The sequence below is a fragment of the Penaeus monodon genome, chromosome 14 (assembly GCF_015228065.2).
Source record: "Penaeus monodon isolate SGIC_2016 chromosome 14, NSTDA_Pmon_1, whole genome shotgun sequence".
NCBI lineage: Eukaryota > Metazoa > Arthropoda > Malacostraca > Decapoda > Penaeidae > Penaeus > Penaeus monodon.
In genome coordinates this window covers 8,411,470-8,428,969 of record NC_051399.1, presented here as the reverse complement: position 1 = coordinate 8,428,969, position 17,500 = coordinate 8,411,470, and the positions used below count along the sequence as shown (strand labels likewise).

Sequence of the window (17,500 nt, the reverse complement as noted above, 5' to 3'; positions counted from 1 at the left end):
CTGTATCTGTGTATTTGCAGATGCCATACGTAATGACTTATATGTTCTTATATTTTTACATCAAATGTGTATTCCTTTGTGAATAAATCACATAATTAGAATATTTAAGGAATATTTAATGTTATACATTATAACTTTCAAACATTTTCCTTTAATTAAAATAAAAGGTGTGGGGAGAGAAGCCCATGAAAGAGATTTTAGAAGATGCACTACAAAGAGGTATGGTGAAAGCTGCAGAGTCCTACCTGCAGCTGAAACCCTGGGTGTATGGGGCTGTGACAACTAGCATGATCATTTCAACCTGTATTGATATAGGAAGACAGAAGGAAACTGAAAATTCTAAAGCTGAAATTTTGATGAACATGGTATGTTTCTGTTTGATGTTGGTTTTCATAAAAAAAAAAAAATGTGTATATACTGATTATATATGTATATGCAAAAAATGAGAGTTCAAGTGTAAAAGATGATTCATCTAAGCACAGTTTGAGACATCTTTGCATAACTAGATGTTTTTAATTATTTACATATTTATTGTTTTATTATTATTATTGACAGGATGACTGTTACAATGAAGCACTAAAGCAGATTTTGCATTCAAGTGATGACCTCTTTGAAGTACAAGTACTTGGAACAGTGTTAGGAGCAAGGGGCCTTCTCAGTGTTGTGGAAACCCATGCTGTTAATCTGGTTATCAACATTCACAGAACGTTACCTGATCTCTTAACCCTCCCACCACAGTAAGTCCTGCTGTGTGACAACTTGAATGAGTGCAAGAAAATTATACTTGTGGTAATCCTTGAGTGAATGTAGGGACATTACATTGTTATGGTGTTTAGGGTATAAGTGTGTGAGCATTTTATTCTTTTGGTGTTTTATTAATGAATGTATGAAAGTCATACTCTTATAGCACTTGCTTAATGATTGCAAGAATGTGTTATGGCATTTTATTGATTTATTTCAGTATGTTATTGATTTTTATTAAATTATTTCATTAGCCTTTTAATTATGATAAATAGGATTGAAAAATCATAATGGTTAAGAGGAATAAGCCTTGTGAAAGGGAAATAATTTTTGAAAGTATAACACTGAAAAGGAGACACTATAGATGTGATAAAGTGAAAATGCTCATGATCTGTATAATGTGAATGATTTATTAAAGGATAAAGATTTTTTATAGATGTAAAAGATTGAAAAGTTATGTTGCTTGTGAATTTTAAGATAGTTGATCATGTTAATGCAAAGAAAAGAAAAGAAAAAGGGAAAAAAAAAATATATATATATATATATATATATATATATATATATATATATATATATATATATACATATATATATACATACACATATACATACACACACACACACACACACACACACACACACACACACACACACACACACACACACACAACACACACACACACACACACACACACACACACACATATATATATATATATATATATATATATATATATATATATATATATATATATATATATATACACATACATATTTATATATACATATATAAATATAAATATATATATATATTATATGTATATGTATATGTATATGTATATGTATATATATATATATATATATATGTGTGTGTATATATATATAATATATGTATATATATATATATATATATATATATATATATATATATATATATATATATATATATATATATATATATACATATACATATATATATATATATATATATATATATATATACATATTTGTTCTGAAAATGAGAGAGGACTTTTACTAAAAGTAAATAAATAATAAGGTGAATTATAAGCTTGAAAATTGTATTTTATAAGAATATGAACTGTAGAATAAGTCAATACTACTATACATTTGATCAAGTTTGCCTCTTACATTTAATTTTAAAATCTTGATGAATGGATATTTTCTGTATCCAGAAGTTTATTAAAGCAGGAACTGAGGTTTTCTTATCTTTTAGGGTTTGGACAGAACTGGTCAAGTTAGGTGATGCCTCTGCTGATGCCGTCACTGGACCAATGACAGTGAAGCAAGTGTCACAGTGGACTCCCCTATCCATGATGTTGGTGATGACTGATCTTTATGCCTGTACTGCTGGTAAGACTGTTTGTGTTCCTTACTGTTGTAGTTATTTTGTAGTTGTTGTTATCATCATCGTCAGCAGCAGCATCACACTTGTCATCACTGTTCCTTATGGCAACATTTTCTTCACTTCATGTCATCATCACAGTTATTATTACTTTCCTTCTTGATACTGATAATTGCAGGGCATGATTTTATGATATTCTTTTTTTATGATTTATATTTGGAGATTCATCTACTTATTTCCTATGGCATCCATGGTCTCCTCAGAGCAAAACAAAAAATCATGAAAACAACAAAATCTTGTAAAAGTGATTATCAGACATGTTAAAGTTTGTTGCTAATAGCATAAAATTAATAAGCATCTTATTTTTCCATGCTATAGATATATAATCTGACTTTCAGATCCAGAGATCTTGCAGAGTGTGGATGCAGATGTGATGTGGCAGTATCTCCTCCACCAGCATGACATCAGGAATTTAAAGAAATGGATTCTCCTGGAGTTCAGTGGCCAAGACCAAGACCTGTCAGAGGGAGATGTCATGCTGCGCGAGGAGCAGGCTTGGTCAGATCCTGCCTACCGGTCACCAAGGAGGTCACAGCCAACTTCATCAATGCCTGAAACCCTGGGGGAAATCTCGGAAACAAAGCACCTTGGGCCTAACCTATTCAGTGGCCCACAGTATGGCAGTGAATTTGGATCATCTCCACAGTCTCAGGATGAGCTCTCAATTGAGTCTACATCGCTAGGACCTGGTGATGCTGATACGTGGAGTGTCCAAAGTTTCGAGGTTCATGATAGGAGGGATACTTTGTGGTCAGTGCAGCATTTCAAGCCTATTACCCAGAGCATGGTAGATCTTGTTGTCATTGCAAAGGAGGCATTCGTGGAAGTCGTACTGAATATCTTGGCAAGATATGGAGTGTTCATCACTAAAGAGAAGAAGGATCCACAGCTACTAATGCGACGTCTTCTTGTGTCAGGAGCTTTTGAATTGGTCTCCAGCTTCAGGGGTAACCACTGTTGTCAGGTCTTAGAGAGAGATATCCACATTACCCTCTTAAAATTCTTTGGAGACAATGACTTCATTCTCCCAGCGTATGACTATGTTGAACACTTCTCACCAGATGCAGGAAATGAACTCCTGGCTGAACTTGAAATGCCATCCTGGGCTAATCTGATTGTTGCCTTCAGGAAACTTGGTGAATCTCATTCGAAAGACACTATCTATGATCTGAGCATAAAGAATCTTTCCCTCTTGAGTGAAAAGTGTCATAACCCTCAAGACTTGCACCTCCCTGCATTTCTTACCATGCTCTTTGCTCCATCAAGTTCACTGGAGAATTTCATCACATACAATCTGGACAAACGAGAGGAGACTAATGAAGGTGAAATCTCACCTTTATATGCCATCCTATCTAAACACAGTACCACCCCAAGGCAGGTGATAGAGGGACTCACCCTGAAGTATCCATATTTAGAGAAATTAAAGAAAAAAACAAATGAGGCCACACTGGATGTAACTATGTATGATCTCTTGTGTGGAAATGTACCTTATGACATAGCCAGACTCTTCACATGGCAGTCAGGGAACAAGTGAGTAATTCCAGTCATTAGTGTTTTATGATCTGGAGAATAAATTGAGATTGAGATTTAGATGGATTATGTGCCTTAGTAACTTATTATGAATATAGGATTTGCAGTTATATATTCCATCATAATATACTTTCTTTTTCCTCTTCTCTCTTCTTGTCAGGCAAGGTTATGACGAAGATGGAAAACTTCCTTGCTTCTCAGACGAAGAGCTGATCAGTAGTTATGGTCTCCAACATTCCCTGGATTTCATGTATTACCTTAGAGAAGCCAGACCCACCTATGCCTGTGCAGCTATAATGACAAGCATGTATCTAAATAAGTCAAAGAAGAAGTAAGCGTTGAATTCAGACAGTTCTGGACTGTAATTTATTTATGGATTAAAACAGTTATATACTGTATTTTATATTTTAAGTATGATGAATATTGTAGAAATTATTATAGATTGAGGTATCTGTTTTAGATATTCACAGATGTCTGTGAATCTTAAAAGTGTTTATCACTTGTTGTATGTATTGCATATTTTACCTAGTCCGTAAAGACTGCTTCTCTTAAGCCCATTATGTTCCCTAGCCACAAAAAGAAACAAATTTTCAGCTTTTATCATAGATAGATTTGGCCTTTAATGTTTGAAGATCACAATTTTCACTTCAGAAAATTTATGCATATCAGATAGTTGCCAAACATGGGGAATATATAAAAAAAATGTAAATAAAGCACATATATTTTATACAGTAATAAATTATTCATTTATGTTTATATGTAAAGTACAGATGAAAATACAAAATAATAACATAACCAACTAAGCCATACAGGAAACCAAGTAAATGAAGGGGAAGGGGGCAGAGGATAGGATGGTGGGTGTTAATGGGCATTTTTTTTCCTTGTTCATTGATACCAGTTTCATTACAGAATTCTAACACTGTATGTCATCTTTGTTTTCATATGTAAATTCTTATTCTCCATGATGTTTTTGATACCGTAGAAAAGTTAATTTTCCACTCACCCAACTGACACAGGGTTGAAGATATGAAAGGTGCCATTTATGGGCTGGCACTAGGCTGTTGGCCTGACCGAGCCATTTCTGCTGCTTGTGTTGTCGTATTGCTCATGACTGGCCTTCCTGCTAATCCACTGAGAACAATCTTGGTGGCAGCTTTTCAGGTAAATGTGTAATTCATTTCTTTATCTTTCATCATGTCAAATTTTACAAAAGTTTACAAAAATAGTCAGTTATAAAATCTTGATATTCACTTATCAGTAATAATCTTGGTATATTATAGGATTTTTTTTTTTTTTTTTTTTTTTTTTTTTTTTATAAGTTATTAAATACAGTCAAGATTTATTGGTATTGTTTTTTTTCCATAAAAGTATCCTAGCTTGTTTGTTTTGTTTTTCTAACTTACTACTAGTAATTCACCTCCTTCAGATTTTTTATATTTCATCATGCTATACTTCACATTTTGCTCACACAATCATAATGAGTTGATATTTTCCTGTTCAGATTTTACAAGCTAAAAATGAAAGTTGTGCCAAGTTGAAGTGGGAGAAACGCCAAGCACAGGAGCATTTAACCACTACAGAAATTAAGGACCTTCTTCAGCAGCTCTGCGAAGTCAGCACACGAGACACAGCAGCGAAAATGGTACTGAAGATGCTGGAGGATTGCGTCATGATGACTCTTATGGAAAAAGCCAAAGAGGATCAAAGTGGACCCTCAGGAATGAATGAGAGAGCAGAGAAAGAGGACACTAAGAAAGACGACAGTACAGAGAAAAATAAGTTATCAAAAGAGCATGTACAGTCATTCATGGAAGGCATGAGACTGTGCATGGAATTTTGTTGTATATATGAGCTTCCATGGCCAACAAGGCTTCTGAAACACTTGGCTGAGTTGGATCAGTGGTTGCTTTTCCTTGCATCAGCACAGATCTACAAGTTTCCAAGAGATGAGGTGCTGAAAGCTGCTGAGTCTTTCCAGAGCATAGCTCTACGGGAACATCTGCTTTTTGCCCTAACTCACATATACTACTACCGTGAGGGTCATGAACCCCGTGAGAGGTCCAAAGAAGGGTCTCGCAGAACTAGGTCATCACTGTACTCAAGAATTGGTATCAAAGTCAGAGAAGATTCACTTTCACCAACTCAGAGCAGTGATGAGAACCCAAGGAGTACAAGCCCAAGTGAGCCTGAGGTTTCCATTATTGATGACGCTTTGTCATTTACCACAACAGAAACATGCCATGATTTTGGAATAGATTCATGGTTATCATATAGACATAATGATATTTACTCTATTCTTCTGACTTGTCACCAGAGAGAAAATGCAGCCTCAGAGCTTGTAACTGCAGCAGTAGCTTTAAATATTCCTATTTTGTGTGTTTTTGCTGCTTGCTATGAGAGATATAATGTTTTTACATGTTTGTCAGTTTGGCTGTACACACAGCTACCCAAGGCAGCCAAGAAGACATTACATCAACATTTAATCAAAAGCGAAATTTACATGAGCCTTATAAATGACAGTTCAAAGGTAAAACAACCAGAGGGTAACTGCTGTCGTACATGTGATAACAATGTTCTGCAAGCTCTTCAAGATGATTTGAAGATGATCCTCTTAGCTCACATATCAAAAGGATCTGCAGATGTAGCTGTTGAAGGGCTAAGGATATTCCTTCCTAATTCCCCCATTCTATCCCTGCTTTTGGCAATAAAGGAAGTGAATGGAATGTGCTGCAAGGATAAGGTAGAGAAGTACCTGTCTGCTTCAGCTTCAGCATTAGAGAATGAACTCTGTCTTGAAACTTATGCAGCAAGTGGTAGTAGAGAATGGTCAACAAGAACCATGATAGACATCATTGGCAAAGCCCTTGATGAATTCATTACAAATAGTCATTTGCAGTGCTACTTTTTATCTGCCATAGCTGCTATAAGTCAGCAGCCTCCCTTCAGTAGCCATAATGTAAATTGGACTTTGATTGGACAGCTGTGCAAAGCTTTGGGGTTAGTGAAACATCAAGTGACTTTCTCAGATCTGCTATGGTGCTTTGAGACAGGTGAATTGAAGACTTATGCTAATAGCATTGTCTCATGCTTAAGTGAAAATAGATATTTTTCAGAGGCTCTTTCGGTGTCACAGCTAACATCTTTGCCAATATTTACAATAGTGTGTGCCCAGCTTCGTGCAGAGTTTGAGAAGAATCAAGTCACTATCATAGAAAATTTGTCAAACTTGGAGGATTTCCTTGCCAAGAGCCATAAGAGGCTTTGCCAAGAATCTGTTCCTCCAGAACATGCTGCAACTTGTTTCATTTCCATAAGCAAGGAACTGAATGATCCTGCCATGAAATTCCTTTGCTTACAGTATGTTGTAATATGGGTAAGTAAAGAGGAGATCCCAGCTGAATTAGCAGATATAAAGGAAAACCTGGAGTGTGAAATGTGGGACTCCTACATTCAAGCTATTCTTAATAAAGAAAGTAGCTTATCCAAGGGAATGATTAAGCCTCCATCTCTTTTGGGTGTTTGGCCTTGGGAAGGGCAAGATGGGATCAGCCCCCTTGACCGCAAACTCATTATCAAGTCAGCAGAACTGAAGAGCGAAATAGTGCCACAGCTTGTTAGTGAGGATAAAGAACTGAAACACAAATGCCAGGATACAGCAACAGCAATGGAAAGAGACCTTGGTTCACCAGATAGAACAAGAGACCTTAATGATGAGACTCCAGACATGAAAGAAGAGCAAGAAGTAGACTCCCAGAACAAGAGTGCAAGAGACAAAGCCACACAGTACCTGGTGGATCTGTGTATTGATGAGGGGATGCTTGTTACTGCCTATAGAGTACTGGTATTCTTTCAGCAGTCTAATAAGGTAAGTTGTATCTTTATTGTAAGTGTTACCTTCATAATTCAATTATTCATGTAAAGCATATAAATATTTGTAGTAACTCAATGTAATTAGATTTTTGAACTATGAAGATTTACAACAGATCATTGGTATAAGTAATTTGTATCAGGTGTATTATAATGCATTGTAATTACAGAACATGGAAACTTTATTATCACTGTTGGGTTTGGCTGATGGGAGTGAAGTTGAGGAAGGAGGAGGAGAGGAAAAAGAGGCCTGTGCAGAGTTTCGAAGAACGTCACCCCCTCAGTCTGTGGGAAGAAGAGGACGACCAAGAAGTTAGTTCTATTTAACAATAGAATTACATAGAGAATTACATTCCTAATGCTTCCAAAGCATAATGCATCATTTTTGTTTAGGGAACTTTTATTCTGAGTAATCAGTGGGTAGTAAAGTTTTTCCTTAACTTAACTTTTAAGTGACTTCTTTTTAACATTCATTACATAAATACATTCTTTTCATTTTTATGAATTGTGAACTTTTCATGTCTCTCTTGTTCATCATTAGAAGAAACGTTATATCAAGAACCATAAAGAACATCATCCTTCACAGGTCGTGGTATTAGTGTTTGCAGCGGTCTAAGTGTGATCTCCCTCGACCCTGAAGATGAGATTGGATTAAAGACTCCAACACTAATTAAAATGTCCACAGGTATAGGAAAATTATTAAGTTGTAAAGTCTTCCAAGTAATTCAAGTTCCAGGAGAATCTTCCTTTTTAGCTTGGCTTTATATTTTTGATATAATAAGACATCAAATGGTTATATTCTTTTTGGCAATATATTAAAGCATCTCAGATAAATGCTGCAATGAGTAATGCTCTTGATTCTAGAGCTGACTCATGGACGAAATACAGCTGAGCGTATTGTGATGCTGTACAGAGTTGCAGCAGCTTTGGATCTGTCATATGTCTATGTCATTCACCATCCAACTCCCATTACTGTAAGTGCCTTACTACTTGTACTGCTGTTTACGCTATTGGTACAATCTGATTAGTGCATTTTCATTTATATGTGATATTTATGAAAGAGCTTGTGTATGTACACATCAATTTACACACATGTACAAAAAAATTTAACAAAATTTAACCAATTCATTCATGACTTCTAGTCTGAAAGTTATAATTTGATGTACAATTATACTAGTTACTTGGAATATAAGCTATGATGAGTTATCTCTTATGAGATAGCTTTTTGATACCTTAATTAAAATTATGGACTAGTGTTCAAAACTCCATTATACTGGCATGCAGTATAGTGCCAGACAGTATATAGTTAGTTATATGCAAGGATTAAAGAGTAAATTATTTGATACACTGCTTAAATAGGTTTCTAAAGAAGAAATGGAATAAACAGGCAACATTATACAATACTTTCTTTGTCTCTCTTAAGAAAAGAAGTACAAAATGTCTAGCCTAGACATCAGTAAGGATCTGATGGGTGCTAAGCATTAGTTTATTTCCTGGTAATCTGTATATCCAGCTTATGAACATAAAAACTTAGACACAACACTTATGCATATAGACAAAATTTCCATTCTTGGATACAGATATATGAAAATCTGCACTTGCAAATATCAATCTTAAAAACTACATTCAGGAATAATGAAAACTTGGACCTTAAACATTTTCCGTCCCTACAAAAAGTTGGTGTCACTGGTCCTACGGCTGAATGTGGGTGGAGTCATACAGCTGGCAAGGGATTTGATTCACGCCCTCCCTGTACCTCAGTCGTCCATATCATCCTTTTTGTGCGAAGAAGCCGTGGCAACCATCACTGCTGGGCCTAGTAAGTAATGCCTTGTCCAATTAATGCTTTGAGATGTTTTAATTACTGGATAGTAAAATCATATGCCTGATGTCCTTACTACATTTACATATATATATATATATATATATATATATATATATATATATATATATATATATATATATATATATATATATATATATATATATATATGTATATATATATATATATATATATATATATATATATATATATATATATATATATATATATATATATATATATATATATATATATATATGATATATATATGACATATATATACTGTGCCTAGGATTTCCAGACTTACACTGAAAAATACTCATATATTAGCTGTACTAAATGAAACACTTAATATAAACTTAACAATATCTGACAGGTGCCATCCAGAGGGACAGATTGCTGTTATGGGAAGAGTTAGAGACGCATTGGTGTGAGCTGATTACACTTTGTGAAGATCCCTCATCCCTTGGCAATCAGCTGCTGCTTGTTGGACAGCGAATTGGATCATCCCATCCTGACCAGGTGGAGAAAGGTAAGTGTGGTAAGTTCATTGATATGTAGACTGATATACAGAGAGAGATATAAGATAGAGATATATACAGTAGATTGATAGGTAAAAAAAAAAAAACTTTCTTTCTTTCTCTGTTTCTCTCTTTTATTTTCTAAGCAAAGATTTGCTTGTTTATCATTATTTTGTACAGCACATGTATTTCCACGTTTCAGTGCACAGCATGAGCGTAGAGTTGGTTATACGAGCCCATGATTGCTTCACAGCTGCTTCAAACATGGAGGGTATAAGCACAGTTCTCAGAACAGCATTGGCATTAACAGGTTCACTTTTGCAACATTCACAGTGGTCTCTTATGGTAATTTGAATATTGTTTTAGTATTGTTGTTCTTTCCTGATGATATAATGCACATGGAAAACTTTTTTTCAAACAAGGGTTTAATATTACTTAGCTACAAAATAAACCTGTAATCAACATTTTTCAGTAGCTTAAAAGACAAAACCCATCTGTAATAGTACTTTTTTTTTTTTTTTTTTTAGGTACGTCTCTTGACAGGAATAGGAAGATACAGTGAGATGTCATATGTAATAGATGCCCTGAGGGAACATGACCAGTTTGAGCCACTCCTGGGTCGTGGATCAGACCCTAGAGGCTGCAAGAAAGGTTTAGACCGGGCGTTGGTGCACTATCTGCGTTCCAAATACCCAGAAGACACTGAAACCTTGAGACTGGTGGCTCTTCATTTCCTACTGTATTCTGAGGTAAAGCCAATTTCAGAGATTGTGGTATGGGGGCCTCAGTTGTGCTGTGCTTCTCATTTTATCATATTTTCTATTCTTGAAGGACAGTTGTAAAGTTTTAAATTTTTTTGGCAAAGTTTTATTTTTTTCTTTCTTTCTTTTTCTCCTTCATTTTCTTTTTTTTCACTTTTCCCCTCATAATCACCAGGTTGCTGAAATGTGGGCTGCTGATGCAGAAAAGGCTGTAGAGAAAGTATTAGAGGCAACTGTTGACTTGGGGGTGTCATGTAGCACTGGTATGACCAGGTAACTAAAGAGTGTAATGTTGTATTAATGGTTGATAATGACTAAGTAAAGTAAGTGATATATATATATATATATATATATATATATATATATATATATATATATATATATATATATATATATATATATATATATATATATATATATATATATATATATAATGCACAAACTTTTTTCCAATATAATTCATGTGTGTAAAATGTAATGTATATCTTTATCAAGTTCTCACTACTACTGTTGTTATTTTTATAATTTGTAGTAATACTATATTTTTCTTCCTTTGTTTTTCTAATGTTTAGTAAAGATTTAATTTGTTTTCTTGTAATATTCCAGTCCACCAGTAAAGTCAACCCCAAATAAGAATTCTACTCGTGAAATGTCCACAAAAAGCACACCAAGAAAGTCAACACCAATGAAGGGTACTTGTTAGAGAATTTTTAACTTGTAGTGGGTTTTCATCCTTTATTTGTTCAATTATTTGTGGTGGAACATTTTTCTTTTTTCTATATACCACGAAGACATTTGATCTTTTACAGCAGTATTTTAAAACTTGACCTTAAATGGTACTGTGATAGCAAAGGCCTAAGCATACTGAAAACATCAACTTTTAGTGCATGACATCACCATATCTTTACATGCTGGGTCCATTGTGGAGGTTGGAGACAGTGGGGTTAGTACATATCCCTATAATCTATAATTATGTATTATTGAACTGTAAGAGTCTTATGCTTACCGTTCATAATATGAAGCAGTGTGGTAGGTTTACATAAAAGGAGTGAAAAAGGAAAATTCCCCAGAACTTTGGGATCACAGCCATAAACAAGGTCCCCTTAATTCATTTTCTGTAATATTGGAGCCAGGTTCTGTAATGTTATATGTAAGCCCTACACATAGACTTATATTTTGGACTCTAATAACACTGATTAATTCTGATTAATATTTGATGTATAGTGTATATATAAATGTAATATATGTGTATTTTACTATATTCATATTAACTCTAAGGCATTTTCTGTCAGGGTTATCTTCTCCCACTGGTGCTGGTCGCAGTTTTCCTACTAATGACCAGTTTGACCCAGATTACCTTCACAATGCAGATTCCAAACTATTAGTACAAGCCATGCATAGCTATGCTCATGCTGCTCAGTACTATATGCAGGTATGTGCAATATCAGTGCCATCTAGTCAAAAATCATTGCTTCTACAGATATTTTTGACAAAACACAACTACTGTATGCAATTTTGTCTTCCTCACTCTCTCTCTTTTCCCTTTTCTCTCTTCCCTCCCCCTTTCCCCCTTCTCTTCTCTCTTCTCTCTAGTCTCAGTCTCACTCTCACTCTCACTATCTGATATAATTATTTCACTGTTGGGTGGACAAGATTGACCATGCCTAACAAAACTAATCATAATCATTATCAAGTGCTAAAACAAATGAGTGTAATTTAATGTAAACATGTGATGTTATTACCAGAATGTCTATGTTTTAACTGTATACCCTATTGGAGATAATTACTAATGGTTAATGATTAAAACAAATAAATATGCTAGACATCAAAGGTCATAGAGCACTATGATAAAGTACTGTGGCAAATAGGGTAAAAATGAGTTAAGGATTAGGATGGACAGAAGAAAGGAGTAAAGAGGAGAAAAAGAAGGAAAGGGGAGAATAAAAGACCATGCAAAATTTGTTGAGGCGAGGGCTGAGATCCAAGGTAGGGATGATCCCCTACATTGGGCCTCAGTCTCTGCCTCCTAAGCCCCCCACAACAGCGACGAGTGACGGATTGGGGGAGGGGGGATAATTACTACGCAAATTGAAAATTTGGTTATATTTCTTTGAAGTTCTGTAATTTCACATTGCATTAAGGAATGAAGTTGAAGAATCTACAGATCTTTGTAGTAGGAATGTGAAATCTTGACAAACAGTTAAACCAGGATATTGGAATTTTAAGTCTATTGGAAACTCAGTCTCTTTTAATCAGATACCTTTTTTATTTTCAGCCATTAGTAAAAACTTTATGTAAACTTTTTAGTTGTTTGCAAGGATCATAACATTCAAGACATATTTTCATGTTAGTCTTAGGAACTCCTGAAATATAATACTTTTCTGTTCTTGAAGGACCAACAGTTGGCTACAGCAGTGGAGTACAGTCGGCAGGCAGAACTAGTAGCATTGCAAACAGCTCATGTCCGTAATGCTACTTCAGGTTCTGCTCTGAGATTGCTAAAACTTTCACCGGGAGGAGTTAGATGTGTTACCACTAGGCTCTTAAGGTGAATGTGTAAGCTTTATATTTGGTATTTTATATTTCTTAAAGTTGATAGACGGATGAAGAAATAATACCTGTAGAGACTTCATATGACAGAACTCATATAAATGTAAATGGATTTCAAGATACCCATTAAGTATTGCATATGACACACAGCATTGTATATACATTATGTTCTATTCAGTTTGAAATAAATCACATAACAGGTGTTCTCAGCTTAGTGGAGATCACAGTACCTAAAATTATTCACAATAGGTGGAAATATAGTATATTTAAACCAGTCCAGTACATATTTGGACATCACAGACTTTGGAAATGCAAGTATATTATAAGTAAGTAAATTTACTTTCAGAGTATGTGAAGCCCAGTTAGTGGGAAGAGCATACAATATGAGTGTGGATTGGGGAGCAGCTCTCTACCAACAGTTTATAAACAAGGGTGATGAGAATTACCTTACAGAATACCTAGCACACTGCACTCTATCTCCAGAAATTGTGTTAGATGTTATTAAAAAGTAGGTTTCACTATACTTCAACAATTTGATATGTTATTTCAGGTTGAAATACATGCAAGATTAGCAGATGAGATCATTTTACCTCTGATACATAAGTTAATAATTTATCACTTTGGAAATGCAGACTTAATGGCAAGTTATATATAAATTATATATTTTAACTATGTAAGTAAATCATGAAACAGTTGTCTGCTGACATCAAAATTATATATAATCAACATCCTCTTTCTCCTGTAGGTTAGAACATGATGGAGTCACAAAGGAACGACAGGAGCGAGTGGCATTGCTGCTCAAGCATGTCCAAGAGGCAGATGTTGTTTACAGAGTGGCAAGTCAGCTGGGTCTTCGAGGAACGGTTGATGCATGCCTTGCCTCGTCGTCTGCTCCATACCTCAGAGACACAGTTTTTACAAAAGGATTTACTTATGGAAGTTAAAGATGGCAAACAACCATGCATTTTGATTCTTCTCTTATAATTGAAGTGCTCAATTATCATACTTATACTTATTCAGGTCATTGTACAATATGAGGTTCAAATTGTGCCCACTGTAAATTTTTCAACCTATTTTTATTTTATTTTTTCTAAATTTTCAAACAAGATTATATATAAACAATGGCATTTAATTCAATTCAATATGTGTGTGTGTGTATATATATGTATGTGTATATATATATATATATATATATATATATATATATATATATATATATATATATATATATATATATATATATATATATATATATATATATATATATATAATTTATCTGATTTTCTTTAATATACTTTTACATATACTTAATAACTTGCTCTATAAGTTTCATGACTGCTACCTCTAAAAAATATGTATCCACAGCTAGACAAGTAGAACAAGGCACTAGTCAAATGATCATAAAAGTATATATTTACCATATTAATAATAGCTAGTTTTCTGAACCTTCTGTAATTAGAAAAGTGTAAATCACTTTAAAAATTATAATAAACTCTACCATTACTCTTAAGAAAGTCTTACATATTCCAAGAAATGTCATTCTGGTTTTTAACAAGAATGTTAAAAGGTTAAGTTACTTCCATAAAATAAATAAACTGTTGATAATTGAATATGTATAATTGTTATTTTTTTCAGATTTTTACACGGTCATAATCTTAAGATACACAAATAATAAAATTATATTTTTTCAGGATTATATCTGATAAACAATGTTATGTAGTATCACATCAATAAAAATATACATATTTGGTATTTTGTTTATTAGTGTCAACCTACATACTATGTTTGTGTTATTTTGAGACAATAAAGCCTTTTTCATTCAAAAAAGGCTGGAGAGATTGGAGATCATATAAGTGGTATATAAATCTTTCAATATCAGTCAGTCTCCAGTCATATGGATGATTTTTGAAAATTAGCAAAAGTAATCGTCACCATATAAACTAATATGACAAACCATTATACAGGGCCTATATATGACAGTCATGGTAATGATTTCAAATACTATATGCATTTCAGCTAAACTAGTGTTCATTTACAAAAAAAATAGAATATATAAACTCAAGGCAAGCTATTAATATCAAAATACATTATAATTTATATTACATTACAATCCCTTTAGAAGCTGAGTTGCTTCATCCATTGCTTCTTTATCATCAAGAGTTTTCCCTGGGTAATTCATGGCACGAGTCAAGTACTGCTTTGCCTCTTCATTTTTACCTAGTATCTGGTAGCATTTACCAATCATCAGCAAGTTTTTACTGTGAAAGAAGCATAATGAGAAAATTAATTAAGGTTAATATATGTGGTTGATTCTGAACATAATTCATATGTAATAAAAACAAAGCGAGATCTGCTTGTTGCTACTCACCTGTAAAAGTTGGGTTCCAGTTTCTCTGCATGTAAGAACTGTTCCAGCGCATCTTCATACGTTCCAGAGGGAGGAGTAGCAAATACAACAGAAGCAATCTTCCTCTGGTACCATGGGATGCTAGCTATACTGTAGTACCTGTAATATGTGTCAGAATTTTTTTTATAAAAGAATATAAAAAGATAAATAAAAAATTGGCTTCTGTATATAAACTATAAAATATGTACCACAGCAGCCTAGATTCAAATATATTCAAGGTCAGACAAAGGTATTACTATAAATAATTTAATCTTTTCAGAAGTACAATGAATAGTAATGAAACCACAAATAAAAGCCACAAGACTAACAGCCCCTCCTACAACTTGCAGTTTATATATGATGATTTAATATATATATGCCATTCATTATTTCACCCAGCATTTCTCATCTGCCATGAACATTAATAAAAATGAAACCAAATTTCAAAAGAGGTAACTAATAGCAATATGTTGAGGTACTTTCATAAGAAAATATATATATATATCACAACTTAAAATGTACTTTTTCTCCAAACCTTCTCATAAGTGATGCTAGTTACTTATAAATTTATTTCTCTCAATCTTCTTTTCTCATCTTTCCTGTCATTCATTATACCAAACCATCACAATATCGGTTACTGATATGCAACTTACCAATATCCTAGGAGATATCTAGAGGTTCCATCAGTAGGGTTCAACTGACAAGCTTTCTGAAAGCCAGTCAAAAATTAACATCATAATGACCACCATACAAATACTTTTCAAAACCATGACAAATATCATAATTAAAAAGGAACTGTCATCAATATACCTCCATGTGATTTTTAACATTGTACGACTGTGATATCCTAGCTTTCGTTCCTTCATATCCATACACATAGTCAATGAGAATGGACATCCACTTGTGGACAGCAAAGTTTTCACTGTTGATAGCCAAAGCCTCTTCTACATAATCCAAGGCTTCTCTGTAAAGCACCTTCTTTTCATCATCTGTCTTAGCTGCCTTTGCTTTTTCATATGTGGCCCTTCCCAGTCTCCAAAGAATTTCATCATGTTTCACTTCCTGAATGAGAAGACTGTTTTAGTAAAAGCACAGTGTAGTTTCAGCAGTTATATATACATTATGAAACCAATGTCAAAAGTAGGAATGTAGTTCAGAAAAATGGATTTTTAGATGATTATACGATACTGTCATATCACTTATCTCACTCTCCCATGCACACACACACATGCATGCACGCACGCACACACACACACACACACACACACACACACACACACACACACACACACACACACACACACACACACACACACACACACACACACACACACACACACACACACTTTTCTCTTCCATCATTATCCCACTCGGTCATCAGAAGCCAAATCCTAAGAGATATAAAAAGAAAAGAACCTTGCCTTGTGTGCACTCAGAAGATCATAAATGTCCTCATACTTCATTGCATCATACAACTCATCTGCCTCGGCCAAGAGAGTCTCCAGAGTGTTCTCCTTTGCTAAGACACTTCCAGCATAGAAACCACCTCCAAGGACGCCAAACATGAGAGCATTTGGGATGCTTGTTTTTGCCACCTAAAATTATTATGATAACATTAATAAGTAATATGTATATAAAAATATCAGTATATATCACATCACGTGTAATTATACCTTCAATTAAAATGTATAATGATAACAAAATAGTTTACCTTATGTGTGTTCATGATAATAAGTAATAAGCTAATGCATAATTCATGCAATACCCAGTAAGGATAGACATTACATAGTAACAAAGAAACTATTCCAATTATGTTAGCAACAACTCCCTGAAAAATAATGAATATTGCACTGCTTTAGTATGCTAATTACTTTATGTTATCCATTGGTAAGTAAAAAT

At 34.0% G+C, this 17,500-nt stretch overlaps 2 protein-coding genes across 2 annotated transcripts in view; one reads left to right on the top strand and one right to left on the bottom strand.

Annotated features, from left to right (window-relative positions):
* LOC119580854 (spatacsin-like) overlaps nucleotides 1-14,361 on the top strand; it is a 20,711-nt gene extending 6,350 nt beyond the window's left edge. Inside the window, exons 11-30 of the mRNA XM_037929014.1 lie at nucleotides 168-365; nucleotides 556-737; nucleotides 1,976-2,112; nucleotides 2,503-3,694; nucleotides 3,855-4,025; nucleotides 4,711-4,855; nucleotides 5,196-7,559; nucleotides 7,732-7,873; nucleotides 8,148-8,246; nucleotides 8,426-8,535; nucleotides 9,239-9,380; nucleotides 9,760-9,915; nucleotides 10,107-10,249; nucleotides 10,432-10,653; nucleotides 10,841-10,938; nucleotides 11,272-11,357; nucleotides 11,958-12,097; nucleotides 13,059-13,213; nucleotides 13,562-13,723; nucleotides 13,961-14,361. Of these exons, the coding sequence (XP_037784942.1) occupies nucleotides 168-365; nucleotides 556-737; nucleotides 1,976-2,112; nucleotides 2,503-3,694; nucleotides 3,855-4,025; nucleotides 4,711-4,855; nucleotides 5,196-7,559; nucleotides 7,732-7,873; nucleotides 8,148-8,246; nucleotides 8,426-8,535; nucleotides 9,239-9,380; nucleotides 9,760-9,915; nucleotides 10,107-10,249; nucleotides 10,432-10,653; nucleotides 10,841-10,938; nucleotides 11,272-11,357; nucleotides 11,958-12,097; nucleotides 13,059-13,213; nucleotides 13,562-13,723; nucleotides 13,961-14,159 (6,243 nt within the window). The 3' untranslated portion in view covers nucleotides 14,160-14,361. The remainder of the gene's footprint in view (nucleotides 1-167; nucleotides 366-555; nucleotides 738-1,975; nucleotides 2,113-2,502; nucleotides 3,695-3,854; nucleotides 4,026-4,710; nucleotides 4,856-5,195; nucleotides 7,560-7,731; nucleotides 7,874-8,147; nucleotides 8,247-8,425; nucleotides 8,536-9,238; nucleotides 9,381-9,759; nucleotides 9,916-10,106; nucleotides 10,250-10,431; nucleotides 10,654-10,840; nucleotides 10,939-11,271; nucleotides 11,358-11,957; nucleotides 12,098-13,058; nucleotides 13,214-13,561; nucleotides 13,724-13,960) is intronic.
* A 462-nt stretch (nucleotides 14,362-14,823) lies between these two features.
* On the bottom strand, nucleotides 14,824-17,196 carry LOC119580853 (regulator of microtubule dynamics protein 1-like; the record flags this gene model as incomplete). Its single annotated transcript, XM_037929013.1, is given in 5 exon segments — nucleotides 14,824-15,473; nucleotides 15,584-15,721; nucleotides 16,255-16,310; nucleotides 16,412-16,663; nucleotides 17,023-17,196. Coding segments are annotated over 5 exon segments (774 nt in total), but the record flags the coding sequence as incomplete, so codon positions are not given.
* Between the last annotated feature and the right edge of the window lie 304 nt (nucleotides 17,197-17,500).